At 38.2% G+C, this 15,075-nt stretch overlaps 1 protein-coding gene across 6 annotated transcripts in view; it reads left to right on the forward strand.

Moving 5' to 3' along the window:
- LOC140203145 (RNA exonuclease 5-like) overlaps nt 1–15,075 on the forward strand; it is a 75,306-nt gene that overhangs the window by 37,660 nt on the left and 22,571 nt on the right. For all 6 annotated transcript variants that reach the window (XM_072269021.1, XM_072269015.1, XM_072269019.1 and 3 more), the window contains 3 exons: nt 59–179; nt 3,723–3,839; nt 7,231–7,368. In XM_072269021.1, coding sequence (XP_072125122.1) covers nt 59–179; nt 3,723–3,839; nt 7,231–7,368 — 376 coding nt within the window. The remainder of the gene's footprint in view (nt 1–58; nt 180–3,722; nt 3,840–7,230; nt 7,369–15,075) is intronic.

Consider the following 15,075-nt stretch of genomic DNA (forward strand, 5'->3'; position numbering starts at 1 on the left):
TTTTAAGAAATGGAGCATTTATGTGAAATGAGTGTATGTTTTTGTTTTTGTCCTCTAGTTTACCAAAACAATTGTGTATAGCTGATCGTAAGGTAGTGGTATTAGGTACAAAGAATGCTATGAGGTCTATGACATACCAGGAAGTGTGGCATCAAATTGAATGTGAAACAGACAAGGAGGTAAGAGATTTGAACCAATTATTTGTTGCAATTTCTGCATATGAAGAAAACTCTATGAATGGCTGAGATACAGTTACAAGAAGTTTGTGAGCCCTTTGCATTTGCCTGGTTTTCTGCATTAATTACTTATAAAATGTGATCTGATCTTCATCTAAGTCACAATAATAGACAATCTGCCTAAACAAATAACACACAAACAATTGTACTTCTTTTCGTCAATACTGAGGGCACCATTTAAACAATCACCGTCTAGGTCCAAAAAGGTATGTGAACATCTCGGGCAATGTCTTGTACAAAAGCTATTTGGAGTCAGGTGTTACAATCAATGAGATGAGATTGGAGATGTGGGTTGCAGAGGTGCCCTGCCCTAGAAAACAGACACACAAAGTCAGTTACTGACAGAACCTGCTCTCCTCAAGAACGATTTGTTTATGTGCATCATGCCTCGATCAAAACAACTTTTCAGAGGACCTTAGTAGAATTGTAGTGATGCATGAAGCTGGAAAAGGCAACAAAAGCATTTCTAAAGACCTGAATGTTCATCAGTGCACAGTAAGAGAAATTGTCTCCAAATGGAGCAAAATCAGTACTGTTGCTACACTCTCTAGGAGTGGGTAACCTGCAAAACTCACACCAAGAGCACAAGTACAATGCTGAAGGAGATGAAAAAGAACTCAAAGGTAACAGCAAAAGACCTGCAGAAATCTCTAGAATTTGTTAAAGTCTCTGTTCATGTGCCCACTATAAGAAAAACACTGAACAAGAATGGTGTTCATGGAAGGACACCACATAGGAAACCACTGCTTTCCAAAAAAAAGAATTGCTACACATCTCAAGTTTGCAAAAGACCATCTGGATGTTCCAGAATGCCTCTGGGACAATGTTCTCTGGACAGATGAGACAAAAGTTAAACTTTTTCACAGAAATGCACATTGCTACGTTTGATGGCAAAAGGCACTGCACGCCAACACCTCATCCCAACTGTGAAGTATGGTGGAAGAAGCATCATGGTTTGGGGCTGCTTTTCTGCTTCAGAGCCTGGATAGTTTGCAATCGTTGAGGAAACATTGAATTCAAAACCATATCAAGACATTTGACAGAAAATTGTCAGGGTAGCAGTCCGTCACCTGAAGCTTAATCGAAGTTGGATGATGCAACAAAACAGTGATCTGAAACACGAGTAAACCAACAACAGAATGGTTTAAAAAGAAGAAAATTTGTGTTTTGGAATGGGCAAGGGCAAGTCCGAGTCCAGACATTGGGATGCTGTGACATGGCCTGAAGAGGGTTGTTTATGCAAGGTGTCCCAGAAATATTGATGGAGTGGTCTAAAATTCCTCCACACCATTGTGCAAGTCTGATCAGCAGCTACTGGAAACATTTGGTGGAGGTTATTGCTGCTAAAGGAGGTTCTACCAGTCATTAAACACAAGGATTCACATACTTTTTCCAGCCTGGATTGTGAATGCTCAAACAATGTGCTCAATAAAGCCATGAAAATTACAATTGTTTGTGTGTTACTAGTTTAGGCAGATTGTGTTTGTCTATTATTGTGACTTAGATGAAGATCAACTACATTTTGTGAGTAATAAATGCAGAAAACCTAGTAACTGCAAAGTGTTCACAAACTTTTTCTTGTAACTGTATGTTGGCCCTCTCTTCTGAACCAAGCAACGGATAAAACCAACAAGAATTATTTTAAACTCTTCATTCATGTGTTTACTGCATTCATTCATAGCACTGGCTGCATTAACACTGAGCTAGAATGGCAAGTTCAGTTTAAAATGTTTCATTCTTTTTAGTTGTATTTCTCCTCAAAAAGAAAGCATTTACAAAAATAAGTTTTGCATGATTTTTTATAATCAACTTTCCAGCACATCGCACAACAGTCTTGCCCAAGTACTGTACTGAAGCCAAATATGGTGAAAAGGAAGGTGGGATTAATGGACTAAGGCAGGAATTGGAAATGGATAAGAGTAGAGAGGAAACTGCCATGGTATAGATCAGAAGGTGGAAATAAGAGAGGATGAGAATTAGATGACCTGAAAACCGAGAAGTTAATTAATTGGAGCATTCTTCTCAACTCCAGCGCACATATCCCAATTAATTAGCACTGAGACATCCCACCGTGAAAGCTGGAAAACTCAACGTTAGGAGGGCAAAATAGCAACCGATAAGTTATGGGATGGGAAAGGCTTGATTGAGGAAATCTATACTGTTCTACAAGTAAGTAATTAAAAGGGTTCCAGGCAACCATCCTGATCTAACACTTGAGGCAAAATGTATCTGACGAGTCTTCTCAAGTGAGCATTTCTTTGAGTGGATGTATGTCTATTTACCATTTCAGCACTTTTGACAAATACCATTCATTGAATTGAACCTTGTACCTTGTTTGCCATTACCTAATCTTGCAAGGCCCTGCACAGCACACCTACAAATGGAACTGTTATTGCAAGTAAACATGCCTCAGAAATTTTGCTAACTGAAATTGTTAGTGAAGGATTGCGTGTTATATAAAGTTCAAAGTAAAATTTATTATCAAAGTATATATGTCACCATCACCATATACAACCCTGCAATTCATTTTCTTGTGGGCATACTGAATAGAGTAATGATCATACTCTAGACAATAGAAAGACCATTCAACTTGGGCATTCAACCAGAGTGCAGAGACAACTATTGGTGCAAATACAAAAAGGAAGAATTAATTAATTAATATGCAGTAAGTATCAAGAACATGAAATGAAGAGTCCTTGAAAATGGATCCATTAATTGTGAGAACATTTCAATGATAGGGCAAGTGAAATTGATTGAAGTTTTCCTCTCTGGTCCAAAAGCCTGTTGGTTGAGGGGTAGTAACTGCTGCTGAACCTGGTGGTGTGAGTCCTGAGGCTCCTGTACCACCTTCCTGATGGTAGCAGCGAGAAGAGAACATGTCCTGAGTTGTGGGTGGGGGGGGGGAGGTGGCCCCTGATGATGTATGCTGTTTCCCGACGACACTGGTTCATGTAGATATGCTCAATGGTGGGGAGGGCTGCACCTGTGATGAACTGGGCCGCATCCTCTATTTTTTGTAGGATTTTCCATTCAAGAGCATTGGTGTTTCCATGCCAGATTGTGATGCAGTGAGTCAGTATACTCTCCAGATAGCTATAGAAGTTTGTCAAAGTTTTAGATGCAATGCCAAATCTTCACCAACTCGTAAGGAAGTAGAGGTGCTGTCGTGCTTTCTTCGTAATTGCAGTTACATGCTGGGCCCAGAGATTTTAATATTAGAAGATGAGCTTTATTGATCACACATACATGGAAACATTCAGTGAAATGCATTGTTTGTGTCAACAACCAACACAGTTTGGGGATGTGCTGGGGGCAGGCCACAAGTGTCACCATGCTTCAGATGCCAACACAGCAAGCCTCCATTCATTAATATTGATAGGCATCCATATTAAACATTGAGGTAGATTTTTAAAAGTTCTTGCCAAATAAACACATAAAAGCTATAATACTTTGCTTCTGACTGTACCTGATCTATGTTTTCTGCAGGTTATTCATCATGGTGAGACCAATGTCCCAGCTGCTGCCTTAAGTTTAATTCATTTTACATCTTATGCTGACTGTGATCTGCATAGGAAAGTCAATGTAGGACGACTACATGATAAGGTATGACAAAACTGACATGGATTGCTATACATTAATTCAAAGTCAAAGTCTGTCCTGAGCCTTGTGGCCCACCTTGTATGCCGGTTTCTGTGGCGTGAAGCGACTGAGAGTATGAAACCCCCCCTGGATAGGACGCTAGTCTATCGTGAGGTTAACCCCCAGCATTTGCTGGTACCCATTTTCAGCTGGGTGGACTGGAGCAGTGTGTGGTAAAGTGCCTTGCTCAAAGACACAACACGCTGCCTTGGCCGAGACTCGAACCCACGACCTTCAGATTGTGAGCCCAGTGCCCTAACCACATGGCCACGTGCCACACATACATTAATTAGCATCACTGTATTAGTGGAATTCCTGTGAAATTTCTTTATTTGAATAAACAGATTGATCATGGAGTGGGTTAAAAGATCAGCACAACACTGTGATGTTGGCCAGTGGTGTAGTGGTATCCACCCTGGACTTCAAGGTGAATGGTCCTGGGTTCGAATCCGGCCGGCTCCTTGCACACTTTCCATCCATGCTGGGTCAAGCGTCAAGCTAGCAACCCGGCCTCATAATAAACAGAGACAAGTGCTAAAGAAACGGCTCAATGCGCCACAAGGTGTAGTGAGGACCAACAATATTGAGAACCAAAGCACTCATACTTGTGCTGTACTGTTCTATGTTTTTTAGCAGTGTGAAATTGTTGCTGAGAAATAATTAGTCTTCTAAATAATTAAAAGGTGTGACTTCCTATATTCCACATTTTTTCATTCATAAGTCATCAATTACAAACAACCAGATGGTCTTGCCTAGCTATGGCCAGCAAATATGCTTTCACAATTGAACCTCAAGAGGCCACTCCTGCTCTCAGTTATGTTATTAACAGGGAAGGAGATATTAAAGTCATCCTCATTATCCACAAGCGGAAAATGTTGATTAGCCACTTGCATAATTTAATAACGTTTTAGTAAAAATTATGCTTGGGGTTTATCTGCTCCAAATTGGCAGTACGAAGCTCTTTTCAACTGTTCCAGCAATTGTGATGATATTTCTCCCACTACATTGTTGGGAAGAGAATTTCGGAGTACTAATGTGATGGAGACAATAGAATGCCAGAATTTGGTGTTAATTAGCAGTGATAATGCTGCTACCCCACAGATTCTCCTGTCTGTTCAGTGTTAGATGTTTCGAGGAATGGGGAGAATGTCAAATGACTTCCATGTAATGTTATAGATTGTACCTTCTGCACCCACAATAAAATGTATAAAAAGTCTTCCTCTCAGTTGCCAGCACACTGTGGCTACAACATGTATATCAGCTACAATTTGCTAAGCCAACACCTCTCAAACCTAAGGCTTCCATTAAATAGAAGAACAAGTAACAGGCACACAGAGTGGTAGCAATGCAAGTTCCATTGCAAGTCATACCCCATCCTGACTTGAAGTACATCCATCATATCTTCATATTGAAATACTTACCATGCCAAAACTGTGAGAGTAAATCTGTAAGAGGACATATATAAGATATCGGAGGGGTAGTTAGACCACAAGACATAGGAGCAGAACCTGGCCACTCGACCCATTCAAGTCTACTCCATTATTCCGTCATTGCTGATTTATTTTCTCTCTCAACCCCATTCTCCTGCCTTCTCCTCATAACCGTTGAAGTCCTTACCTATCAAGAATCTATCAACTTCTGCTTTAAATATACCCAATGATATGGCCTCCACAGCCTTTTGTGGCCATGAATTCCACATATTCATACCCCCAGCTAAAGAAGTTTCTCTGCATTTCTATTCTAAAGGGACATCCTCGTATTCTGAGCTGTGCCTCTGGTCCTAGACTGCACCCCCACCCACCCCCCCCTCCATCCCGCCTGCTATTAGAAACATCCTCTCCACGTCCATTCTGTCTAGGCCTTTCAACATCTGATGGGTTTCATTGAAATTCCCCCCCCCAGCCTCACTTTTCTAAACGCAGTGTGTACAGGCCCATAGCCAACAAATGCTTCTCATATATTAAATCTTTCATTCCTGGGATCATTCTCGTGAACCTCCTCTGGACCCACTGACTTAGGCAAATAGACTCTCAAGCCTACTCTACCATTCATTAAATTAGTAAACATTTGTTTGGCCTTGTCTCCACTCTCTTATTCAATCCCAGCTTCTCTTGATCCATGTTTTGCTTTTTTCGTTTTGGGATCTGAACATTGCAAGCAAAGCCAGCAGATATTTGGAGCTTTCCTATTTGGAACGAAGGAAAATGAAAGGAGACTTGATAGAAGTGTACAAGATGATAAAAGGCATAGATAGTCTTTTTTCCAAGGTGGCAATGGCTAATATGAGAGGACATACTTTTAAATTGATTGGTGGAAGTTATGGGGGGAATGTCAGAGGTGGGTTTTTCATTCAGAGAGTGGTGGGTGCATGGATCATACTTTTCGGGTGGTGGTAAGGGCAGGTACATTAGGGACATTTAAGATACTCTTAGATGGGCACATGGATGAAAGAAAAATCAGAATCAGGTTTATTATCGCCGGCATTTGTCATGAAATTTGTTAACTTAGCCGCAGTATAATACAATACATGGTAATATAGAAAAAAATAAGTAAATCAATTGCAGGAAAAATATATATATCTTAAATAATTAAATTGAAAGTAGTGAAAAAAACAGAAATAATAAAAAGAAAGTGAGGTAGTGTTCATGGATTCAATGGCCATTTAGGAAGGGGATGGCAGAGGGAAAGAAGCTGAATCGCTGAGTGTGTACCTTCAGCTACATCCTTCCTGGTGGGAACAATGAGAAGAGGTCATGTCCTGGGTGATGGGGGGGGGGGCAATGGAGGGCTATATAGGAGGGAAGGGTTAGATTGATCTTGGAGGAGCTGAAAGGTCAAAACAACATCATGGGCTGAAGAGTCTGTACTGTGCTATACTATTCTATGTTTTTGTCCATCCCAAATTGCTCACAAGAAGGCGATGGTGAGCTGCCATTCCTTATGCTGAAGGCACTCCCAAAGCATTATCTGAGAGGGATTTAAAGAATATAGACCCAGCGACATAGAAAGATCAGCAATGTGTTTCAAGGTTAGGAATTTCAATGAGTTCCACTCTCTGGATAAGAGCATTTCTCCTCATTTCTGTTCTGAATGGCCAACCCATTTATCTGGAGACTGTGACCACCCTAGTTCTAGGCACTCGGGTCAGGCAATACATGAGCTCTGCATCTACCCTGTCATCTTTTATTCACCATGGCCACCTTATCATTGATTTTAAGGAATAGCCAATAAATTCTAATTTCACCATCAAATCCCAAATCCTTTGGCTAATGTGTCTGTAGGCATTTGTTAAGGGATCACTGCCCTACATCATTGACAGATCTTAATTAATTTTTCTTTTCAAATTTCTCTACAGATGCAACAGATGTTGTCAGAGATGTGTACTGTGTATGTTGGACCATTCTGTAAGGATTTCTGTTTAAAATCTGTTAAAAGAACATTCAGAAATTGTGGTTCCATCAGTTCTGTCACTGTTACTACAGAAACGTACGAGGTATGTGCAGTAATTACAGAAAGGGTAGTGTCTTATGCTTTAGTAATTTTTGTAATAACTTTAGCCTATATATTAAACTAGAGAATAACATAGTTGCTCAGAATAATGCAGAATGGACATACATGCTTAGTGTGTATTTTATTAGGAATCTCCTAAAACTAAAAGAGTAACCCCTGAGTGTATGAATATGGATCTCTGCTGCTGTAGCCCATCCACCTCAAGGTTTGATATGTTGTGCATCTAGAGATGTTCTTCTGCACACCACTTTTATAATGTGTGGTTATTATATGAGTTACATATCGCCTTCCTGTTATCTTGATCCAACTTGGCCATTGCCCTCTGACCTCTCTCATTAACAAAACATTTTCGCCCACAGCTCTGCCACTGGTTGAATATTTTTTGTTTCTCGCACCATTCTCTGTAAACTCTAGACACTGTTATGCATGAAAATCTCAGGAAATCGGCAGCTTCTGCAATACTCAAACCACCTCATCTGGCACCAGCAATCTTTTCATGCTCAAAGTCTGTAAGATCACATTCCGTCCCCATTTCTGATGTTTTATCTGCACAGCAGCTGAACCTCCTGGCCATGTCTGCATGCTTTTATGAATTGAGTTGCTGGCACATAATTGGCTGATTAGATATTTGCATTAATGAGCAGGTGTACAAGTGTACCTAATAAAGTGCCACTGGGTGTATGTTACTTAAACATTAATCTCGCAGGAAATACAGTTTATGATAGGTGCTTGTGTGTAAATGCAATTGGTTGCAATGACAGGTGGCCACCTGGCTTGGAAAGATCAGAGTCGGCAGTCTTTGACAATACATTGCATTGATCGGCTTTTGTTGCTGCAGTCCACTATTTAGAATGTATTCAGTGACTGAGTCTCCACAGTCCTGAAAGGAACAAGTTCCAGAGATTCATCGCCCTTTTAATATAAAAAAATCTCTCCTCCTTACCTTGAGACCGTGATAACTCTATAGTTCGAGGTTAGCAATTACCTACCCTGTCAAACTTTCAAAAAATTTTGTATCTTTCAATGGCATACCTGCCACCTTGTGAACAAGCATGGTAAATCTTCACTGCATTTCATCCATAGAAAGTAAAATCTGCTTTACATGAGTAGACCAAAACTGTATAGAATACTCCAGGTGTGGTCTTACATATGCCCTATATAATTGTGATAAGAATCTTTACATGTTCTCAAATTCTCTTGCTGTAAAGACTAACATAACAGTCACCTTCTTAATAGCCTGCTGTTCCTGCATGTTAGCTTTTAACGAAGTGTACAAGGACACCACATTCCCTTTATGTAACAACATTGCTCATCTCTCTCCATTTACAAAAAGCTCAGTATTTCCGGGCCTTTTTTTTTAGTAAGTTTTCTGCTCTGTTGTAACCCACTCACTTGGTTTGTCAACCTCCCTTGCAACCTGTTTGCTTTCTTCTTGCAGCTTAGAATTTGTGCCATACCATCGTCAAACTTGGCAACGTTACATTTGTTCCCCTTAGCCAAATCATTAATACAGATTATACGTTTGTAAATAGTTGAAGTCTAAGCACTGATTCCAGTGGAACCCAGTCTGAGAAGGACCTGGTTTATTCTTGCATCACTAGTTCCAGCAGGTTATTTCCCTCTTCTTTGTTGACAAGAGAATAAAGGATTTATTGTTGCTGCTCTATAGCCTACCATAAATTCTCCTGTCTTTTTAGTCTTTTCCTTTGTCTGTTCCTTCTGATTTTGTTTCCTGTTAGATTTCCCTTGTGTTCTATTTTGCCCTTGTTTATCATTTGCTGAATTCTGGAAAGTTCTTTAATTTATTGTTTTTTATACCATAAGTCATTGGAGCAGAATTATGCCGTTGGGTGCATCAAGTTCGCTACGCCACTCAATCATGACTGATTTAGTATCCCCTCCCAACTCCATTCTAATGCCTTCTCTGTGATCTTTGATGCCCTCCACTTAAAAAATCTGTAACAATGAATTCTACAGATTCATCATCCTCTGGCCTAAGGAACTTCTGCCTCACCTCTGTTCTAAAGGGATTCCCCCTTCTATTCTGGGGCTGTGCCATCTGGCCCTAGGCACTCCCACTATTGGAAACATCTTCTCCAAGTCCCCTCTATCTAGACATTTCAAAATACAGAAGGTATGAGATACCCCCTCATTCTTCTAAACTCCAGCGAGTTCAGGCACAGAGCCATCAAATGCGCCTATGCTTTAACCCTTTCATTCCTGGGATCATTCTCATACACCTCCACAGGACCCTCTCGAATGTCAGCATGTCCTTTCTGAGATGGTGAATCTGTGGAATTCTTTGCCTTTTGCAGCTGTGGAGTCTTTAAGGCAGAAGTTGATAGATTCTTGATTGGTCAAGATTGATTCTTGTTTGCTCCTATATCTTAAGGTCTTATGGTCTAATAGGGGGCCCAAAGCTGGTCTCCATGCTCCAAATATGGTCTGAACAATGCCTTTTGAAATCACAGCACTTTAATCTGCTTTTATATTGTAGTCTTCTCATTTTAATGTTCTTGTCTTTCTAGCAAGTTTATAAGCATTTTCCTTAAATATATTATTAATTTCTCCATAGCTGAACCATTATTCTTGCCGTATTTTTGTCCCTTAAATATTACGTATTGTTGCTGATATTATTCCTGTATTTATTTGTGTTAATTTTTTCCTGTCTGCTGACATTTTTTTTAATGTAGTTTGCTGGTCTGATGTAGCTGAGGTGCCTTTCATACCTTAATCATTTTATTTATTTAGACTGAAGACCTTGGTTTTAGATTGATTTGTGTCATTTTTGAAAGTAATTTAAAATTCAGCCATAAATAATAGTCACCGTTTCCCTGGGGTCCCCTTTACAACACAATAAGCAACCCTTTTCTATTTCATTGTGTAAGATCTAAACTAAACATTTTCCCAATTGATCCTATTTTCATTCAAATAAAGCCAATCGGGGGAAAAAAGTTACTTTAGATTTAATAGTGAGTCTGGGGGACTTCCGGTAGCGCTCATGGAGTGAAGTCGCGTTCTTGACTCACTCCATTACCTCTGAGTTTTTCTTCTTATGATCAGCTATATTTTAATTAACCATTAAGGCATCAACTTTTACAATACTTTGAAACAAATTGGGCTCTTCGATAATCGGATGTTTTTAAGGTCTGCTATGTCTAAGAATGGAAAAAACGGGAAGGACGGCAAACCTCCGGTTAGACCGAAAGGTACCGATTTCCCTCCGACTGAACCACCGGTGACTTTGAAAGCTATATTGGAGCTAATTCAAAGGGAAATTTCAACCTCTATTACGGAGCTGATTCGTGAGGAAATTTCAATTAGTTTCCAGAAAATTGCCGATTCAATCGAGAAGATACAAATATCTATTACGGAACATCAGTCGGCTATATCTGATCTTCAAAAATCCACGCAACAAAGTGAGCTCAAGATGGAGAAAATTGAAGAAACAATTAATGTAATGAAGAAGAAACTCGACTTTCTGACCTTTAAAAACTCTGACTTAGAATCCAGAATGCGATGGCAGAATCTTCGAATGATTGGGGTGCGTGAAGCTGTTGAATCTGATAACCCTATGAAGTATTTTTCTCAACTTTTAAAAGATGCATTTCCTACTGTATTTCCTGACCAACCACCGTTATTGGATCGTGTTCACAGAGTTCCATCATACTCACTTAGGTCAGATAAACCTCGACATGTCATTTTACGTTTTCATTACTTTCAAGACAAGGAGAAACTGTTTTGTTTCGTTCGATCTAAAGGTTACATTGATTTTCTGGATCTTAAGTTCCGATTCGTGGAGGATTTCAGTAAACCAATCCGGGATCGACGGGTTCGTTACAGGTCTGTGATGTCGGAACTCTACAAGATGGATTTAAAACCAGCGCTGCTTTACCCAGCACGTCGTACGTTGGATGGAGCCCTCCGTTTTATTGAATCTCCATCGGATGCCCAGAGTTATCTGGATCAATTTTCACCTTCGACATCCTAATCGTAATTTTTAACTATCTCCGTTGATCGGAGGTTGTGAATTTGTCAGTTTTAATTTTTTTTTTGCCCTATATGGGCAGAAAAGTTTATTTTTGATTATTTAATATGGTTGCTAAACTTTCTTTTTAACTGCATCATTCCTTTCTTTTTCCCAGGGGATTCTGGGTGGTTATTTCCTCACCGTCATTTTACGTATTTCCTTTGTGGCCTTAAATTTTGTAGTTTTTAAATCTACTTTGATTTGTAGGTTTTCATAATTAGTTTATGTTAATAATCTCATTTTTTTTGTTTTGTTTACTCATGGGTCTGAGGTTTGTTGCGGTTTTTTTTATATTTTCTGGCTTTTACTCTGTTATATTATGTGTTTGTTTTAATTGAGTTACTTTTTTTTATTCTTTTACTGTTTTATAATTAGCTGATCTTTTTTATATTTACACCTTTTTTAGGGAGCGTATACCGGAAGTCATGGGGGTAGTTTTAGTGCTTGCTTCTTTCGGGCTGGTCTGTGTTAGATTTAGCCTTGGGGTCATGGGATGGGGGGTGGTGGGAGGGGCTTCACGTTTTAGTTTCTTTCTTCTTGGGCTATGTACATTATTGAAGTATTGGTTGCATTCTTCTTCCCGGTATCTCTTACCTGTTCTGTTCCCTTTCCGGGTTCGTGGGTCGAGCCTATCGTCAATCCTCCTTGTTGCGAGTTGACTTTAGGGTTTATGGAGTCTATTATTAATTTTGTCTCCTGGAATACTAATGGTCTTAATCATCCTATTAAAAGGAAAAAAGTTTTTAAAGTGTTCCGGAGACTTAAAGCACAAATTTTATTTTTACAAGAGACCCATGTGCGGAGGGGGGACAGACTACATTTTTTTAAATTCTGGAAGGAACAACAGTTTCATTCGAACTCCAATGCTAAGATTCGAGGCGTCTCTATTTTTATAGACTCCTCAGTTACTTTTATACAACATGATATTATTTCTGATCCGAATGGTAGATTTCTATTGGTTAGTGGTCTACTATTTAATAAAAAGGTAGTTTTGGTTAATGTTTATGCTCCTAATATGGACTGTCTGGAATTTTATAAATCATTATTCAATCAGTTCCCGAATTTGAATGAGTTTTCATTGATCTGGGGCGGAGATCTTAATACCTGTTTATCTCCAGCTTTGGACCGTTCGGCTCCTCTATGGACCTTACCTAATAAATCTGCAACTTTGATTAATTCATTCCTCTCTGATTCTGGGTCGACGGATATTTGGCGTTTTTTGCATCCTCAGGAAAAAGATTTTTCTTTTTTTTCACATGTTCACCATTCCTATTCAAGAATTGATTATTTCTTTATTGATTCTCGTCTTATTTCTTCAGTGATTAAATGTGATTATGACTCTATAACCATTTCGGATCATGATCCACTTAAGCTTTCTATTAAAATTCAGGCCAATACACAAAATAATAGACAATGGCGTTTTAATTTGCTGTTGCTTCAGGACTCGGACTTTGTTAACTTTATGAATGAACAGATTGATCTTTTTTTACAATTAACTATACAGAGGATATTTCTGTGAACATTCTTTGGGATACTTTTTAAGCTTATATTCGTGGTCAGATTATCTCGTATTCTGCTGCTTTGAGGAAGAAGCTGAAGCAGGAGGAGTTGGTAATTGTGGACAAGATTAAGGAAATTGATAAGAAATATGTTATAGCTCCTGAGGAGTTATATAAACAAAGAACTGAACTTCAAATGGAACACAGTTTATTACTTTCGTCCTCGGTTGTAAACCAATTAAGAAAACAAGAAGTGAATTTTATGTACACAGTGACAAAATTGGCAAACTGTTGGCTAATCAACTGAAGTCTAATTATGCTAATTCTCAAATTAATCAGATTTATAACCAAAATGACCGACTGATACTTGATCATGTGGGGATTAATCAAACCTTCTGTGATTTTTATTCTTCCTTATATCAATCAGAGTCTCCTCGAGATTCTAAATATATGAATGATTTTTTAGATAATCTAGACTTCCCTGAGATTTCACAGGATATGTCTTCTGTGTTAGATACTCCCATTACCACGGATGAGATTAAGAATGTTATTTTCTCTATGAATTTGGGGAAAGCTCCTGGCCCTGATGGGTTTACCGTAGAATTTTATAAATGTTTCGCACCTTCATTAATCCCTTGGTTCTGTAGGGTTTTTGAGGCTTCATTAAAACTTGGTAAACTTCCTGAATCTTTCAATAGAATGTCAATCTCTCTAATATTAAAGAAGGATAAAGATCCTGCTCAATGTGCATCTTATAGGCCAATATCTTTATTAAATGTTGATTCTAAAGTTTTTTCTAAGTTATTAGCAAATAGATTAGAAAAAGTACTTCCTTTTATTATTTCAGAAGACCAAACGGGTTTTATTAAAGGTCGTTACTCTTTTTATAATATTCGCACACTGTTAAATATTGTTTATACTCCCTCACAAAATGTTCCTGAGTGTGTTATCTCTTTAGATGCTGAGAAAGCTTTTGATAGAGTAGAATGGCCTTATTATTTATTTAAGGTGCTTGAAATGTTTAATTTTAGCTCGAAATTTATATCCTGGATTAAACTGTTATATCACTCTCCTGTGGCCTCGGTCCGTACTAACTCTTTAAGCTCACCTTTTTTCCCTCTTTTTCGAGGTACTCGACAAGGTTGTCCTCTTAGTCCTTTATTATTTGATATTGCATTAGAACCTCTTGCAATTGCCATTCGAGAATCTCCAAATATTATTGGGATAACTCGGGGCTTAAAGTCCCATAAAATATCACTCTATGCTGATGACTTACTTTTATATATTTCTAATCCCCAAAAATCCATCCCTGCTGTTTTAGAGCTATTAGCACAATTTGGTCTTTTTTCAGGTTATAAATTAAATCTTAGTAAGAGTGAACTTTTCCCGATTAATAAACAACTTCCCTTATATCATAACTTTCCATTTAAATTGATTAATAATTATTTTTCATATCTTGGGATTAAAATTACTTGTAAATACAAAGATTTATTTAAGATTAACTTTTTACCATTAATTGACCATATTATTCAACTTTCTTCTAAATGGTTTCCTTTATATTTAACTTTGATTGGTCGTATTAATGCAGTTAAGATGTTTTTTTTGCCAAAATTTTTATATATATTTCAGGCATTACCAATCTTTGTTCCAAAATCTTTTTTTGATAAAGTTGACTCCAAAATTTCTTCATTTATTTGGCAAAATAAAAACCCGAGACTGGGTAAAATACATTTACATAAAGCTAAGAAAGATGGAGGCTTAGCATTACCTAACTTTAGATTTTATTATTGGGCAATTAATATTTGACATATGAAATTTTGGTTACTTGACCAGGATATACTATCCATTCCTAAATGGGTAGCATTGGAATTACAATCTGTTCAGGGTTATACACTTGGCTCTATTTTAGGTTCCTCTCTTCCTTTTGATTTGAAACGCCTTAAACAGGTGTCTAACCCGATAGTTAAATATACCTTACGTATTTGGTTTCAATTCAGAAAATTTTTTGATCTTAACCAATTTGGGCTAGCGATTCCTATTTTAGGTAACATATTTTTTGCTCCCTCTTTTACGGATCGTGCTTTTCAAATTTGGAAGACTAAGGGTATTTCACGGTTTTTGGATTTATTTTTAGATGGTTCCCTTATGTCTTTTGAACAAT

Source organism: Mobula birostris, chromosome 9 (assembly GCF_030028105.1).
Source record: "Mobula birostris isolate sMobBir1 chromosome 9, sMobBir1.hap1, whole genome shotgun sequence".
In the NCBI taxonomy this organism is placed as follows: Eukaryota; Metazoa; Chordata; class Chondrichthyes; order Myliobatiformes; family Myliobatidae; genus Mobula; species Mobula birostris.